Source organism: Scedosporium apiospermum (genome assembly GCF_000732125.1).
Source record: "Scedosporium apiospermum strain IHEM 14462 chromosome Unknown SEQ_SAPIO_0143, whole genome shotgun sequence".
NCBI classification, from domain to species: Eukaryota; Fungi; Ascomycota; class Sordariomycetes; order Microascales; family Microascaceae; genus Scedosporium; species Scedosporium apiospermum.
The window spans coordinates 249,271-265,092 of NW_015971844.1; the positions used below are offsets into that span (position 1 = coordinate 249,271).

Sequence of the window (15,822 nt, forward strand, 5' to 3'; positions counted from 1 at the left end):
TGCGGAATTGGGACTAATGTGATGCAGAAGGGGCATCGGTGTGCTCCACCACTTTCTCGTGGAAGGGTTTATCCCCCCTTCTTATATTGAGGCCCATGTGCCCCCTGTTGGCCCTCGACATGTGCGGGAGGACCTTCTCTGGTAATGTTAAGTGAGGCTATTGGGCAGGTCTGCATCCAATTCAGAGAGTTGGGCCTTTCGTCGGTGAATGAGAATCAGACACGAGCCGTTCCTTCCCGAAAGCTGTGACTCGCCTCCTGAGGTATCGTTGTCCGTGGTTGTTTCCTTCCTGCCTAAAATGCAGTGTGACAGACAGCAGGGGCCGAGAAGGAATCCCTGATCAGAGCCAGGCAGCAGTCACATGATAAGCCACTCCTTTCCACAGACGGGATCAGAGGAAAGAACCCTTTTCTCGGCAAGAGTCGACCCTGATAAGCGGCCTAATGGCCCGAAGTGACTTGAGAAGGAAGTATCTTCGAGGGTCTGACAGATCGGGGGGGAGGAGTGGAAGCGGACACTTGATGATGTCAAGAGCACTTCCCCTGGGAATGGGAACGGAGAAACCGGCCGTGGAAGGCGATTTCAGGACATATTTACCTCTCCGGATGTATTGTATTTCTTTCCGACCCTCTTCGTGACTGTAGTTCTGTCGAGCCCCCCTTTATCCCTTAAGATTCGTTCGTTAAACCACGCTTTAGCCGCCTCGTCAGAGATCGAATCCAGCGCCGTGTCGTTGATCTCAAGCCAGCCGTAGGCGTATGATATCGCCCACGCCTCAAGGTCGCCCGTCCACATATTCATCGAAGGCTCCCTTACTGCTGTCTTAGCAAAGCTCTCAACAAGGAGGTCCTTGTCAGGATAATATATGTTCCCAGTCTTGGCAAACCTGTGATCCGGCGTATCAAGAAGACTAAGGTGGGTATACGACGATCTCAGTAGAACAGCTCTTATCTTGACCTTACTTTCCAAAGGAAACTGGAAACGCATAGAGTTTTCGTCGAGATTGCGGTACTGGAGGCCACCATCCTGGTGCATTCCTTTCATCTCCTCGTCCTCCAAAGATTGAGGGTCCACTACAGAATAATATGACCAAGGAGCATCCCGAAAGCCTGCATTGCGCAATGATTCAACCGCGGCATCAAAATCACCGTCGCCAATAACAAGCATGTAGGTCTTGCAAATGTTGTGTGTTAGTCCAGAGCTAATTTGCGGGGGATGAGATGTGAGCGTGGACGAACATTTATGACGGTCCCAACCCCAAGGTATCCCAAAGCGATCTCGCCCCAGGCAATGGCTGGGAGAGGACTCAGTGCAGAAGCGATTGATTCCATGACTGGAGGGGCTAGTTACAGAGTAGTTGGACGTCTTGATTCGAATTTGGCAGAACGCATGGCTGGATGAGTCGGTTGATGTTTCTTGTTTGCACATGGGTTGCCTAGAGGCGTGTGTTAAATGTCACGTGGGGTAGATTTCAACGAGTTCTGGCCCAATGCCGAATAATCTTGAGATCTGAATTTGAACAGGGTCGAAGTTGATCGCGGCGGTACTCGAATAAGAAAAGAACAGTCCCATCGTGAAGCCACGTCGATTAGCACCCCATTCTGATTCTGACATAGTTCACTTCGCAAATTATGGGCGGTGAATCACCATAATGCTCCCGGAGAAGCTTTGGGAAGTACGGATTGACGAACCCATCCCATCCCTTAGGTCTAAACCCGACTCAGCAATAGAAATGTAAAGGGCTGTCGCCCCCGGGTCCATTGGTTCCGGAATGGGACCGGCGCTCCAAGGCGCTCGAAGAATAATGGTGCGAAGAGCAGGGCACGAGATCACCAAAATCCTCCTCCAACAAAACGATTCGAATTTCTCAAGTAGTACCTCTGCGTCCTTGTCGGGGCCTAGGTAGATGACCGTCGAGTCGAAATCGACCCAGCAAAGGCCAGGAGTGCTCTTGGGGTTGGCCTCCGGTCCGCGAAGTCCGCGAATGGGGCTGCCGCAGGATTGTTCCAGCATGCGCCGGGCTTCCTTGCAGGAGAGGCCTGCTAAATACGGCTTCGGTCCAATGTAGGCCATGTTGAAAGAGAGTTTAGACGTGTAAGTGGAGGTGACGTATTCTAAGGTTCGAGTGAGAGTCACAGCTAGGACAGCCGGCGTGGAGAGGGCTTCCTTCCAAATCTGGACTCGTAGTTCTAGAGGCAGTACGCCGAAGCAAGTAAAGGTTGTCATTTTGAGATTCGTTTGAACGGCTGTCTTGCCTCGTCAACAAGATTGTGATTGTGGGTTGGGATGAAAGGATCAAGGGATCGGATGGAAGCGGCCAGCCACTCTGCTACCTCATTAAGACCTCCCTCGCTAACAAGGATTGCAGAGTGGTAGTTTCCCTTAAACGGAAATATTTACTTGACAGAGCGCATTACATGACTCTCTGAGGTATATATCAATATTATCTCTGGCAAACGACGAACACCACTGCCATCTACCTGGAAATATATTCAGACCCAAAATAGAAGCCAGCTAGGAAAACATTGTCGAATCATTTGTCCCGTACACGCTCTGCCTCAAATCGGCCCAACTTCCCTATATCCTTTAGGGGACCTACGCCACGGCGATCAATTTTGTCGCTCTCGGGTCTCATGTATCGAGGAGGACTTCGACAGCGACGTACTTAGGAGGTTTTATAGAGAGTTAAGGGAGGGAAAGAAGCCAGTTCGCCAGTGGGCGTTAGAAGCACTTAGAATATCGCAGTCACAGCTAATATAGCTCCAAGAGCTTGGGCAGCTCGAGGAGCCAAGCCCACGACTGTTTTTACAAGTAAACCGTCTTCTCCCCATCGTATCCCTCAGCTTGGGCGAAGTAGTAGCCTCTCTGATTTGCAAGTAGTCTCAAAGGCGAAGCCCCGTCTCGCTTAACGATGAAGTCGCAGTTATAATGGGTATGGCCAAACGCCCAAAGCTTTACCTTGTCACTCCTAAAGCATTCCTCTCCAGAGAGGACAGTCGAGAAAGCGCTGGTAATCGGACTGTTCGCATGTCTTGGATCGACCGCACGAGCATCTCTCGACGGACTCCAATGTGAAAAGATGATAATATCATCAGATTGCTTGAGGTCCGCGACCTGCGCATTAAGCCAGGCAAGGTCCCGTTTGTGCGCCCCGTTGTGCGCACCGACATCCCAGTCGCGGATTTGGAAAAAGTCATTGAGGCCGAAACTGACAGCCATTTCACTCTCGGGGGGAACGTCAGAAAAAAGGCTGCACCCGAGGATAGTGATGTTGGTATCTAGTAGACGAAAGGCCGCGCGGTCGAGCAGGACGAATTCTCCTAATGATGGGTCCTTCCGGATATCCTGTTCGAATGCTCGGAGTATGCCGAGCGATTCCGTCCAACTGGACGGAAACGGTTCATGATTCCCGGGCACCAAGAGCACAGCGCGGAACTGCTTGAGTTGTCGAGTGAGAAAGCCAAGGAAATCATCCTTGTGTGATGTGTTACCAATATCGCCAAGGAGTGCTAAGTACGGCGCTCTTGGTACGATCTCAAAAATGTCGTAGGCCTTGGGGAACTCCAGATGGAGATCTGAGAGTATCTGGAGAGTCATTGTAGGGGATGTCGGCGATGTGAAGGGTACTGTAGACAAGTGCATGTCGTTGAGACAGTGCTGGAGTTGTCACACGTTGATATTCCAGCTGCTGGCACTTGTCATTTCCGGATTCCAGGTGCCAATTTAGCGTTTGCCCCTCCAATAATTCAACGCGACAACGAACGCGTTCTCCCAAATTCAATCAATCAACCAGCTCACTCATTATTCTCATTTTCAATAACCACAACCTCAGCTGGTATTCCCTACCAACCATGCTCCCTGGAAGACGCCGTCTCCAGCAAGGCCGTCGCAGCGGCGGCCCACCCTCCACCGCAGCCTCACGCACCGCAACCCCACGCACCGCAGCCCCATCGACCGTCGCACCAGCTGAACTGCCTCCATACAAAGAGCAAGCATGCGCTCTCGACGACGAAGCCGTACAGTCGCTCTTTCTCCTAAGCCAGAACCTCAAGACCGAGAAGCTCGACGAACATGTCCGTGAGTCCCTTGGGCTCATTGGCCGGGCGACTTTCGACTTGAATGAGACGCTTCAGAGCGCACGGGCCAATCTCGAGAGTTTAGGCGAAGGGAAAGAAGAGGAGAGGGCGAGGATGAAAAAGAAAGTTACGAAGCTCGAGGGTTTAGCAGAGGAACTCACGGTGGAGGCGGATAGATCCGTGAGAATGCTGATTGATATCAAGGCGAACGTGGCTGACGAGCGCGAATCCATCAAAGCGACGCACGACGCTACGTCGCATATTGCTAGGACCCGTCAGCAGGAGAGGAGGTTAAGGGAGCAAAGGCAAATGGAACTCGGGGAGCCGGTAGAGGATGTTAGGGATGCCTTGGTTGAACCCCAGTTCGACGCCTCAACACAATTGATCAAGGAGCTGAGAGAGCAGAAATCGGACGAGTACGAGAACATGTCCATGTATCAACGGTACAGCGTGAACAACGACTACATTGAGTTCAAGAGGCAGTGGCACATGGGTCTATATGGCGCTGATGCCGTTGTTCCCGATGCCAAGCGGTGGTTCAGCCGGGAGGGCCAACCGGTGTTCAACTACGGTCACAGCGGAGATCATGCTCCCAGGAACGGTGGGGGCGAGGAAGACGAGGAGATGGCGGTCGAAGATGAAGAACTCGTCATTGAGAGGGAGAAGGTCAGCACGAGGTGTCCGCTGTCGCTGCAGGAGATGAAAGAGCCTTATACGAACACTGTGTGCAAGCACACTTTTGAGAGGTCTGCAATTCTGGAGTTCTTTGGTGATGCGCGAAGGGTACAATGTCCACAAGCAGGGTGCAGCGCGGTAAGTGTTGATTTTCTGCTCTCGTTATTTTCAAGCCCCTATCCCCCCCCCCCGCCCCGTTGGGATCTCGATGCCGATGCTAACGGTGGTCTTTTTTGGCCTTACAGTCGTTTTCTCGAGCCGACCTCATCCCTGATCAGGCCATGTTTGCGCGAATTCGCAGGGCGCAAAGGGAGCGCCGGGGTCCAGAGTTGGACGAGGATGAGGATGAGGATGAGGATTCTAGGATGGAGGAAGCCGGCGGAGGCAGTGTCAAAGAAGAGCCGAGAGAACCCACGACTGCGAGATCCGGGCGATCACGTCGATCGATTAAGCTGGAATCGATGCGTGCCAATGATGATAATTGATGGTTGACAATGGAAATTGGTGAAAAAGGCTCATTCCAGGCGTCCAACATCGTTTCCCGATGCCACGAAAAACCGCGGGTTTTCCAATAGAACCATTGAGCAGTCCAGAGATGTCAATCTCCGCTCACTCTGCAATACTTTAGCTGCTCGGTTCAAAGCTTTTGGCCCTCTTGGAGTATGTCACCTTGATGGGCGAGGCACGAGCAGCTGCGGAAGCCGCAAAGGAAGATCAAAGAGGTTGCTTCCCTAGTCTAAATGCTAGGAGGTTTCCCCTGCGGACAGCGACCTCTCTTGCCTACCGAGAGTGTGTTGAAAATTAATCCGGACTTGGGAATAAGCTCAATCTGTATGATACCCACGAAATGAAAGAACATGATATTAAAATCCAGGGCTGCCCGAAGTAAACTGCGTGTCGAGAGTATACTAACACGGGGTATTAAAACAATTGTTGTCCTTGGAGCGACAGTAATATGAGTAAATGCCTACGTCTACTCTGACGGTTGCTTTCTTCCTTTCTCAAGTCTCAATCAACATCTATCCACCCAGCATCGAGCCTTGGCGGTTTAGTCGAAGTAGGACTGGCGCTGAGGTCAAGAAAACCGCTTCAGAAGGGATTATTCCGTCATCTGTGACCAGTATCCCACATGTTTGGAGAGCTGGCGATGGCGTTAATGAGGATCTGGCCCAAAGCACCGGAGACAAGAATCGCGAAGAAAGCCTGAAATTTCTTTGCACACTTTGCGAAGACCTTCCAGTGATAGAGTGATTCAACTTCTGATCAATGCAAAGAAGAAGAAGGGAAAAAAAAGATCTATAAGGCCTTCATAAACCTAATGAAAAGGATTCATCCCGAGCGGCTTGATACGGCGCAAATCATAGCGAAAGGACCGAGTTTAAATCCCCAAATACCTATTAGGAGAATCGGTATAAGAAATATGGAATGAAGAGAGAATCGGGACAAAAAAAATGGTACTAGAGGAGGAAGAAAAAAAAGGTGAGATCACTCCGGTGCTGGGGTTCGAACCCAGGTCTTGACGGTGAAAACGTCACATCCTAAACCTCTGGACGACACCGGATTTCTTCCTTGATGTTCTGTCTCTCTGAAACAAACTACATGTACCCATCTCACTCTCAAGTGGCCAGTTTCCAAGAAAGGAGGTGCAAAGATGACTTCCCATTGTGCCTTGGCGGATGACTCGACAGGAAGGAAGCAGCCACCCGCTCCAATGTCAACGTTGTCCTTGGAGGCTCCTGCTATTGGGGCCTTGTTCACATGCGGATATTGAGTCATACTACGTCAGGTCTTTGACTTTAACAGAAGGTTCGAATGGGCATTGTGGGAGGCTGAACAAAATCTTGAGTGTCGCGATGGAGTCGTGACTGGTGGTCTTAGTATCGGGATATACGAACATCTTCAACCAGAAAAGACCCTATGAAATCATTCAAAAGACTTATTCGAAACGAGAACTATTACATACGATCATACCCTCCGGGAAACATCCGATCCCGTCTGCTCTCGAGAAAATAAGCCGGAGAGGGCTGGATTAGTAGCTAGGTCGGTGACGACTAGCGAATCCCCAGTGTTGTATGTCTGTCTATCTTTTTTTTTATTATTCTTATTTTTGTTTAAAATTTTTTGGGAAGACTTCCAAATAACACATGAATTTCCATGACCGATTATGAAATGAAAGACCCTATATCTATTTCAGCTTGCTGTCTGAAGAGTGGTATCGTCGTCATCATGCCTCGGGATCGTAAACAGCGTTCCAACCAAACAAAGAAACCCTCCATGCCCGCTTCTATCTCGAAAAACACAGAATCAAAAATACAGCAGTTAAATACCTTAAATACCCAATCTAAACCCAAGAAATGCAATGAGCCTTGATGAAATCAAAGATGTGAGATCCCAGATCTCCAACACCGAAACCCAACATCTAAATGCGATGTCCATGGTAAGCTGTCTCAACGTCATCCCCGATCCCTGCCCCTTCGTCTGCCTCGACTCCAACCCTACCCTTCGCACCGATATTTCCATAATAATACCGCCCTCCGTACTCCTTAACTCTTCGTTCCCTCTCTTCCCCATCCATCTTCGCCCCCCCTTCAACCCTACTCAACAGGATATCCGAGCCCGAGACGTAGTACATCGCCCCAGCCAGGCTCCTGGGGTCAACCGGCATCTTGGGCCACTTGATGAAGAAAGAAGCCACCAGCGTCCCTATCATAATTGCTAATATTACAAGCGAGAGCCGCGCGCATATGTCATGCGTGAGCTTCGTCTGCGTCAAGTTGAAAGGAACGTTTGCCAGGAGCAGCGGAAGGAACTCGACGAGAATAGCTATAAAGGACACCAATACGAGGAATATATTGGTCTCTTTGATCGCGGCGTAGATCCCGTAAATCCCATGCGACGGTCTCGATAGCAGGATGCTGCGTTCGGGGGGCTGGGGACTTTCTGCCATTAGCTGATATGGCGTTATGATGGCGACACCTGATGGAGCCAACAGGGTTAGTTTCCAACTTTCCATTGAAATAATTTAAAAAAAATCCCTTCCGAGACCTCCGAGTGGAAGGGGAGGGGTAGATTGCACACTTACTGACGAAGAAGGCAAACCACGCCAAGGTTATGATGACACCGAAGCCGGCAAAGAGGAACCGAGCGCCAAACTTGCGACTGTTCATGAAGCTCCGGAGCCCGGGGTCCGATTGGTCCATGACCTTGACGTGGTAATACAAAATGACGATAAAAAGTCCCAATAGAAACAAGATGAAAATAATCCTCCAGGGGTAGGTCAACGCCAGAAAAGGGACCGAGGTCCGCTGATTCTCCGTCGAGAGCGAGCTGCTCCGACGTCTCGCGGGACCAGCAGGAGCATCGTACACGTGGTCGTCTTCCTCAGAATCGGAATGGTTATCAATGGTCGCGTCATTGTCCCTATCCTGTCTAAGGTTTTGGCCCGAATCATCGAGCAGCACGATGCCGTACTCGTCTCTGTTTTCGCCGTTTCGGAAGAATCCGAACCCATAGCGTCTTTCGGTAATTTCCTTTCTAATAGTTTCCTTCTTCGAGCTATGGATTCGGACATCGCGGCATCTTGCCAAAGATGCGATGCCTGCCAGATTCCACGGGTTCGCGAAAAGCCCGCTTTCGTAATTCCGGGTGATAAAGAGGAGAACGAGGAGGAAGGTGACTATTAGGGCCAACAGGGCCAGAAGCGCGTGGGTTGGGCCGGGGGATACTCCGAGTTCGAGGCCACATCCTACAATGCTGTTGATCGTGCATTTGCCATGGATCTTAAGTCCTATGGCTTCGGTTGCAAGGGGCACCATGAGGGAAGATCCCCATAATATAATAGAGGTGAGGAATGTCATAGGGTGGCCTTGGAAGAGCATCTCAAACGGCTTGGTCAAAGCCTTGAAACCGTTAAAATGAAGCGTCATCGAATCCGGTCCCAGTGCACCACGCTCCTGGTTCAAAGTGTAGAATGGCTGATATAATTTGGCGTTTAAATCGATGATTCTCAACGGAATAGCCAGGATGATGGCGAGAAGCGCAGGGAGGAACTTTCCCAGGAAGTATTTGGCTGCATCGACATTGTACACTTTTGTTTCTGTTTGTGGCGGCTCATCCGTCGGGGTCGGCGTAGTTACCGATACTATCGTCCTGGTGGTCGCCTTCATAGTTGAGGTCACTGTGCGGGCGGACGGCGTGGAAGTAATGGTCGTCGGGGTCCCAGAGAGGGTAGTGACATAAGTAGTCGGCTCTTTGGTCGTGAGTATCGTGCTTAGGGTGCCACCAATGGTACTGACAACAGTAAAGGAGAGCAAATCCGAAGCTGTTGGTGTTGTCACAATTTCGAACGTCGTAAGAGATCCGCCTATCGTCGACGTGGCGACTCTCGGCGGCGGCGTCGTGATGATCGTCGTTGGAGACCCGTCCGGGTTCGTTGTCACGATAGTCTGTGGTGAGTCTTGGGTCGTGAAAACTGTAAGTTGCCCACCGACATGGGATACCACTGTCAAGGATATAGGGGCGAATCCTCCATCAAAGCCAGAGTCGTCACCAAAGTCTTGCTGGTCAGATCCAGATCCGTCTTGTCCGGGCCTTGCCCCTCCTTGTCCGGGTCTAGAGCCTCCCTGACCCGAGTTACCCTGACCCGAGTTACCCTGACCTGAGTTACCCTGACCTAGGTTATCCGATCCTCCCTGTCCAGCACTAGAGCCTCCTTGGCCAGAATTGCCAGAACCGCTTTGTCCAGGTCTAGAGCCTCCCTGTCCTAGATTATCTGAACCTCCCTGGCCGAGTCTGGAACCGTCCTGCCCGGAATTATCAGATCCTCCTTGACCTGCGACCGAACCTGATAGACCCGGCCGTGACCCTCCTTGCCCAGAGTTAGAGTTTCCTTGGCCAGAATTGGAATTTCCTTGCCCAGAGTTTGAATGTCCCTGCTCGGAGTTTGAATTTCCCTGCCCAGAATTGGAATTTCCTTGTCCAGAATTGGAATTTCCTTGTCCAGAATTGGAATTGCCTTGCCCAGAGTTGGAGCCTCCTCGATCCGGATCTCCGAAATTCTGGACATTCCCAGATCCGTCTCCAGGATTGCCAAACTGACCGGCCTGCCCCGGATTATTGGACCCACTCTTGCCGTTAGAACCAGCACGACCAACCCCAACCGGTACCGGTGTGACGACAACCACCATATTGGTCACGTCGCCCCCTACCTGCTGGACCACCTGATCAACTTGCGCGCCAACCACGACCGTCTTCACTTCATTGTTGTCGTTAACTACGACCTGGAACGGCTGGTCCTGAACCACGTCTACCACCGTCTTTCCAGGGTCTACCGTGGTAATTATCTGTGTAACTGGGGGCTCCGCAACGCCAGCAACTCTCTCCTGGGGTGGAGGTGTGTATGTAACTTCGATAGTCGTCTCTCCAAGCTGGAAGTACGTTTGCTCTTCCCCGGTTCTTGTGGCTAGAGCCTCTTTGGGGATCACCTCCGTCTCGGTGAGGGTCTTAGTGATGACGCCGGTGGTGCCAGCGGATGTTCCAACAGAGGGCGTCGTAACTGTCTGTGTGATCGTTTGGGAACTCGTCCTTGTCTGCGTAGTCAGCTGCGGTGGGGCCGGAGGCCGAGTGGAGTTGCCCGGGAACGATCCATCTCCCGGAAGCGGTGGCTTTCCTAGTGTGAAAACGGTAGTCTCCACGACCTCGCTCACATCTTCGATTTCGGTAACAACATCCGTAGTGAAGACGACGTCTGGCTGGGTAACGGTTTCCTCCACCTCTGTTATGTGATAGATGGTTGTCGCTCCCATCGTGATTGTGAAGACCTCGGTCGTTGCTGGGATGATGAGAGTGGTGATAACTTTTCTTGTGATGGTCGTGGTACAGACGGTCGATGTGCCACAGGGAACCAGGGGGATCTCGGTGTCGATTTCGATGCCATTCTTTTCTTGCTCGGCTTGCGACACAAGTGTGCTAGAATCTTCGATGAGAGATTGAATGTACGACGGTTTCATGATGGTGATGATGTCGGCAATGAAGAAACTAGGGCTGTAGGAGGGCGTAGCAGAGGGTGCAGCCGTCGGTGCAACTGTCGGTGAGGTTTCCCTTGCTGCTAGGACGGGAGTTGGCCCAGCAAAAGCTCTTACTCCATGCGGTGGAATGACAAGACCGTCCACACCTGTCATTTGCGCCGGTTCCTCATGACGCTTGAACACCCCCATACCCAGACCTCCTTTAGCCTCCCAGTCGAGATTTAGGGACCTCTCCTCTATTGTGGCAGTATTGTCCGAGTCTGGCATCTTAGCGCGGCAATATGCAACGATGGCAATCATCACACAGAGCAGGATGATCTGGAGAACTATAAAGTACCATCGTAGAGCCGTCGGCTTGTAGTCGGGCCTCTTCTTGAACGCCGTTGAGTACCCCTTGCGCTCCGCGACATCTCTGGCTTCTTCTTGATCTTCCGTGGGCTGGAGGTTATACCGAGTGTTGTACTCGTACGCCGAGATGCCCCGGGGCTTCGTCGATGACGGTCGCCACATATTGGGTAGGAAGTATTATTGGTTATGAATGCATGAGTTGTAACAATAGAAAGAAGAAAAGAAAAAAAGGTCGACGCTAATACTACAAACTCGTTTCAGATACTAATATGAAGCGGGAAAGGAAAAGAGAAGAAAATCAAGACGATGGACATGCTTCGAGGGGATTGTGGCAGGGATCCCAGCCATTTTGACTGCCTGGGCAGGAAGCCAAGGTAGTGACATGCCCAGACACTACACGATGGGGATGCAGCAATGGCTTTAGCCTAGTCTACGCGTTATAGAGTCACAGAGCCGGAGAAGAGTCGAGGCCTGCCCAATGAGACGGAGAGAACATGACTTTTTCAGGTGTTTGGGGCAACTACGAAGTAGGCGGTGCAAGTGTTTATGGTGGCGCGGTCGCCTGCCAGGTCAGTAGGGCTGAAATAAGGGTGCCCTGATGTAGGACATCTTGCCGTTCATTTGCAGGACATTACTCTTGATGCAGATGGGCTAGAGTAAATTTATGACCCAAGATTTCGGGGCATGCCCGTAGAGGTGGGTTGCGCCCTCGGTCCCGGATGAAGATGAAAATGAAGACGAAGATTCAATCATCTGATCTCCGAAGTAGTCTCGGAGGGGTCGTGATGCCTTGCCTCTTTAGGACACTATTCGCAACCCCCCAGTGGGACGGTTTCCAGTTCCTCTTCTCCATGTAATTTTTTTGATTCCCGGCAAGTATATTTCCCCATCAGCAGCATTTTTTGTCAGTTGCAAAATCAGGCCAGGTTCCGTGAGTGCTCATGACAGCACTTTGGTATGAAGACTCGCCAAGACGCCGCCTTGACAGAAAAGAGGGTCGAATTTGATTACATCTCGTCGAGGCATGTCACCACCACGAGCTGATTGGGTTGAAAACCATCCTAGGTGACCGCCTGAGTTGTCGTCCAACATACCTGAACAAGACCAACCAGCCACAGGTGGCTATTGGTCCCCTCCCTCTCGGGGCCTGAGACATTTGTTGGGGGAGCTGGGCGAATCGAGTGAGACAGGTCCATTTTTAAACTGTGGCGTGGCATGCAAGTGGTCGGGGATATGCGACTCGGCAAAGAAGCTAGATAAATTCAGTCTCCCCGTCAGTCCTGTGATCTTGACTAAACCGAGGGAAGTCCACTGTCAGAGAGCTTCTCTGCGAAAAAGACGACCAAATTTACGACCCCAGCTTGGGTGGAGATGTTGGGATAGAGTTTCGGGCGGGGGAGGGGGGGGGGGGCTTGTGGGGATGAATCGATTTCATCGGGGGAGCAAAACGAGCGAGCCTTTCCTCTTTCTTCAATTCCTTTCCGCTCGTCCTAATCTTCGGAACTCAGGCTCTTATCGACGTAGAGACGATTAGCTCTTATTTCAAAAATTTCCCCGATTTCTTTTGAAGCTTCAAGAGGTTAATTTATCAGTAAAAAGATGAAAGAAAAATAAATTCTGGGGAAGTTAGAAGGGTTCAGTGTCGTCGAAATTGAGTCGCATGCTTAGTCACCCTACACCCCCATCGAAAATCCAACCATCGCGTGCGTGTGGATTCACCAGCTTCACGCATTCTCGTCCCGGCGATGTTGGGAGAATAAAACACTTAATGAGGCCCTCCCTCAGGCAGCAAGCGACCGGTGCTCTTACTCGCTCCCATTTACCGGAAGCGCCTGATCCTGCGAGGAAACCCAACGACTATGCCGATCCTTATTCCCGCCAAAAACTCGCAGCACCGCTTCGCTTGCCTCGCCCTCTACCGGGCGCTCTTGCGCTCCGCCCGAGAGATCCCTCTCCCCCCGGAGCTCACCTTCAACGGCAAGCACCCGATCCGGGCCGCCCTTAGGAGGCAGTTCCGCAAGAACAGAGCAGATACTAGTCCGCGCTTAGTGTACGCGGGACTGAGCGCAGGGTACAAGGTAGGAAAAAAAAAATCGGGAGGGAATCTTGTGACAAGACCACGGAATCTTTCAAAGAAGACTGACTTCATGTTACCCCCGCCGACTAGTTTCTCGCGCTCTTTGGCAAGGCAAAGGTTACCACGTCGCCTGAATACGAATCTATTCTTAATGAGGTCAAAGACCGAGTGCACGCTTACAACAGTCGACCGCCGCGGGTCGAACCTCCAAAACGGCCATCCATTCCTCTCCTTACCCGCCTGCCACCCGTGACGAATAATCCCAGGGAGCGACCAGTATACAAGGCTACGGTACGGCCGCTTCCAAAGTCGGCTCTCAAGGGGGACCGAAAGATCCCCTATCTTGCCGCTTCGTCTTTTGGCGTGCCGTTTCTCCGCATAACTAAGGGAAAGCAACCGCCGAGGTTGTCCGGCAAAATACAAAGTTTCAATAAAAAAATACAGCTCTATGCGGAACTGATATCAAAGATCCCAAATGTCCTGATACCGGACGTATACACCGAGGATAGGTGGGAGAGGATGATGGGTGCCTTGGCTCGGGAGGAGAGCAAACGGAGGAAACTGTCCGGCCCCGAGATGGACCTCTTGCTCGGGGACGGCAGGGCCACGTACGTCCAGAACTTGAGAGAAGTGCGGGGTGAGCTTATATCCAAGCTGAATAAGATCAAGATCGACAATCTCGCCAAGGCGAAAGCAATGGTTCAACTGATCCGGGAGGAAGAGGCCCTCGCGGAGATTGAGAAGCGGGAAGAACAGGCCAGAACACAGGAGAAAATGGCGACATGATGCTGACGGAGCCAGAAGTGACGCAAGAGCGTCGAACGGAGCGTACCAATTTCGGGGAGCCGAACCATTACAAATGCTAAATTGCTGGATTTGGCATTTGGAACATGGAACATGGGCCAAGGGGAGGGATGACAGGACTTACAGGAGCAATGTACACTACAGTAGACCGATTATACCCGCTTTAGATGACCGGGATGGGTCTAGGCATGATGAGGATGAGCATGGTTGCATGGTTACACAAGATCACAAACTCTGTATTATATATCACGAAATACAAAGGTCACTACAAAAAGTCATTACCAAAAACCCCTCCCCCTATAAATATATATTTCTTTATAATTATATATACAATTCTATATAATTAAATAATATATTTTTAAATTTATTCCTATTATAAAAATTAAAATATATATATATACTTTTTTTTAACTTTTTTAAAAAAAATAATATTAACTATTTTCACTTTTTCAAAGATACTACCACACAGCTTAAATACAGATCTAGCTATACAAGCCCTTATTATCATATTAAAAACCCCCTTTAGAAGTAAAACTACTACCTAAATTACATCCTAACTAGGAATTTTAATATAAACAATAAATAATATCTATATACAAGCTATTAAATATAGATTTAATCTAAACTAAAAACTTTTAGTTATTAAAAATAAATATCTTATAAATACCCTATATTCTAACTACTTAAAAAAAATAGATAAAGTTATTAATTAACTACTTTAAAAAATATAATCTTCTAAAAATAATTATATTCTTTTTTATATTAACTTCTCTAGCTTCTTTAGAAAATTAGAATATAATATTTTTATATTAATAATTTATATAATTTTTAAATTTATAAGGTTTTATAAAGTAAAACTAATAATAAAGCTTAAATTAATACTAGTAATAAAGAAAATATAGTTAAAATAATATCTAAAATAGAAAAACTAAATTTTTAAAGATTAAAAATATATTATTTAGATTAATAAAATATTAGTTCTCCTTTTTATTTAAAAAAATAATTACTATATATAGTAAATATCTATAAAGTAATATAAAGTAATTATAATTTACTTATAATTTAAAAAATATATAGAGTTTATATTTTAGATATAAAGTATAAGTAAGAGGACACTATAGTATAGGACTTACTACTAGGATAACTTAGCTGTAGAGCCTAGTCAGACCATAATTAGAGAAAAAAGAAGTTCTTACAGCACACAAGGAAATCTAAAAAGCAAGTTAAAGTTTATATTATTAATTGATTTTTAAAAATATAATTCTTAGTAATACTAGCCTTTCCTTAAGCTATATATAATATATCCTTATAATTCTTTAACTTCTATAATTATACTAAGCTTAAACTAAGACTATACTACTAAAAATTATTAAATATATCCTAGCTTAAGAAATTACTTTTAAAAAATAGATACTATCTAAAAACTCTAAACTTTTAAAGATATAGAAAATAAATAATCTAAATAAATATAATAATTAATTACTAACTATATAGTAAGTACTTTCTATAGAAGAAATAGAATATATATATTTACTTATAAAAAATAAATTATAAACTAAAAACTAAAAACTTTAAAAGGAAATTAAATAAATATAAAATAAAAAAGACTTCCTTTAAAAATTAATTAAATCTAAATTTAACTTAAATAAAATATTATATATAGCTTTAAAAGATTTAATATATACTATAAAACTACTTATATAGAAACTTATTATTATAAAAGTTTAAAATTAAAAGCTTATTATTTAGGAAAGTAATTAAATTATTAAGAAGAAAATTAATTAGTAAATCTATATTTAATAAGCTCTATAAAAAA

The 15,822-nt window shown here is 47.9% G+C and overlaps 4 protein-coding genes and 1 pseudogene across 4 annotated transcripts; 2 read left to right on the top strand and 3 right to left on the bottom strand.

Annotated features, from left to right (window-relative positions):
- Positions 1-582: 582 nt before the first annotated feature.
- On the bottom strand, positions 583-2,226 carry SAPIO_CDS9372 (uncharacterized protein; the record flags this gene model as incomplete). The annotated part of the gene is made up of 2 exons (XM_016790793.1): positions 583-1,173; positions 1,879-2,226. The coding sequence occupies 2 exons, from the start codon at positions 2,224-2,226 to the stop codon at positions 583-585; spliced, it is 939 nt and encodes a 312-aa protein (XP_016639303.1).
- A 579-nt stretch (positions 2,227-2,805) lies between these two features.
- On the bottom strand, positions 2,806-3,597 carry SAPIO_CDS9373 (annotated as a pseudogene; the record flags this gene model as incomplete).
- A 254-nt stretch (positions 3,598-3,851) lies between these two features.
- On the top strand, positions 3,852-5,236 carry SAPIO_CDS9374 (uncharacterized protein; the record flags this gene model as incomplete). Its single annotated transcript, XM_016790794.1, has 2 exons — positions 3,852-4,889; positions 4,997-5,236. 2 exons carry the CDS (start codon positions 3,852-3,854, stop codon positions 5,234-5,236), a joined length of 1,278 nt encoding a protein of 425 aa, XP_016639304.1.
- A 1,934-nt stretch (positions 5,237-7,170) lies between these two features.
- Positions 7,171-11,287, bottom strand: SAPIO_CDS9375 (uncharacterized protein; the record flags this gene model as incomplete). The annotated part of the gene is made up of 2 exons (XM_016790795.1): positions 7,171-7,727; positions 7,834-11,287. The coding sequence occupies 2 exons, from the start codon at positions 11,285-11,287 to the stop codon at positions 7,171-7,173; spliced, it is 4,011 nt and encodes a 1,336-aa protein (XP_016639305.1).
- A 1,697-nt stretch (positions 11,288-12,984) lies between these two features.
- On the top strand, positions 12,985-13,988 carry SAPIO_CDS9376 (uncharacterized protein; the record flags this gene model as incomplete). The annotated part of the gene is made up of 2 exons (XM_016790796.1): positions 12,985-13,203; positions 13,293-13,988. The coding sequence occupies 2 exons, from the start codon at positions 12,985-12,987 to the stop codon at positions 13,986-13,988; spliced, it is 915 nt and encodes a 304-aa protein (XP_016639306.1).
- Between the last annotated feature and the right edge of the window lie 1,834 nt (positions 13,989-15,822).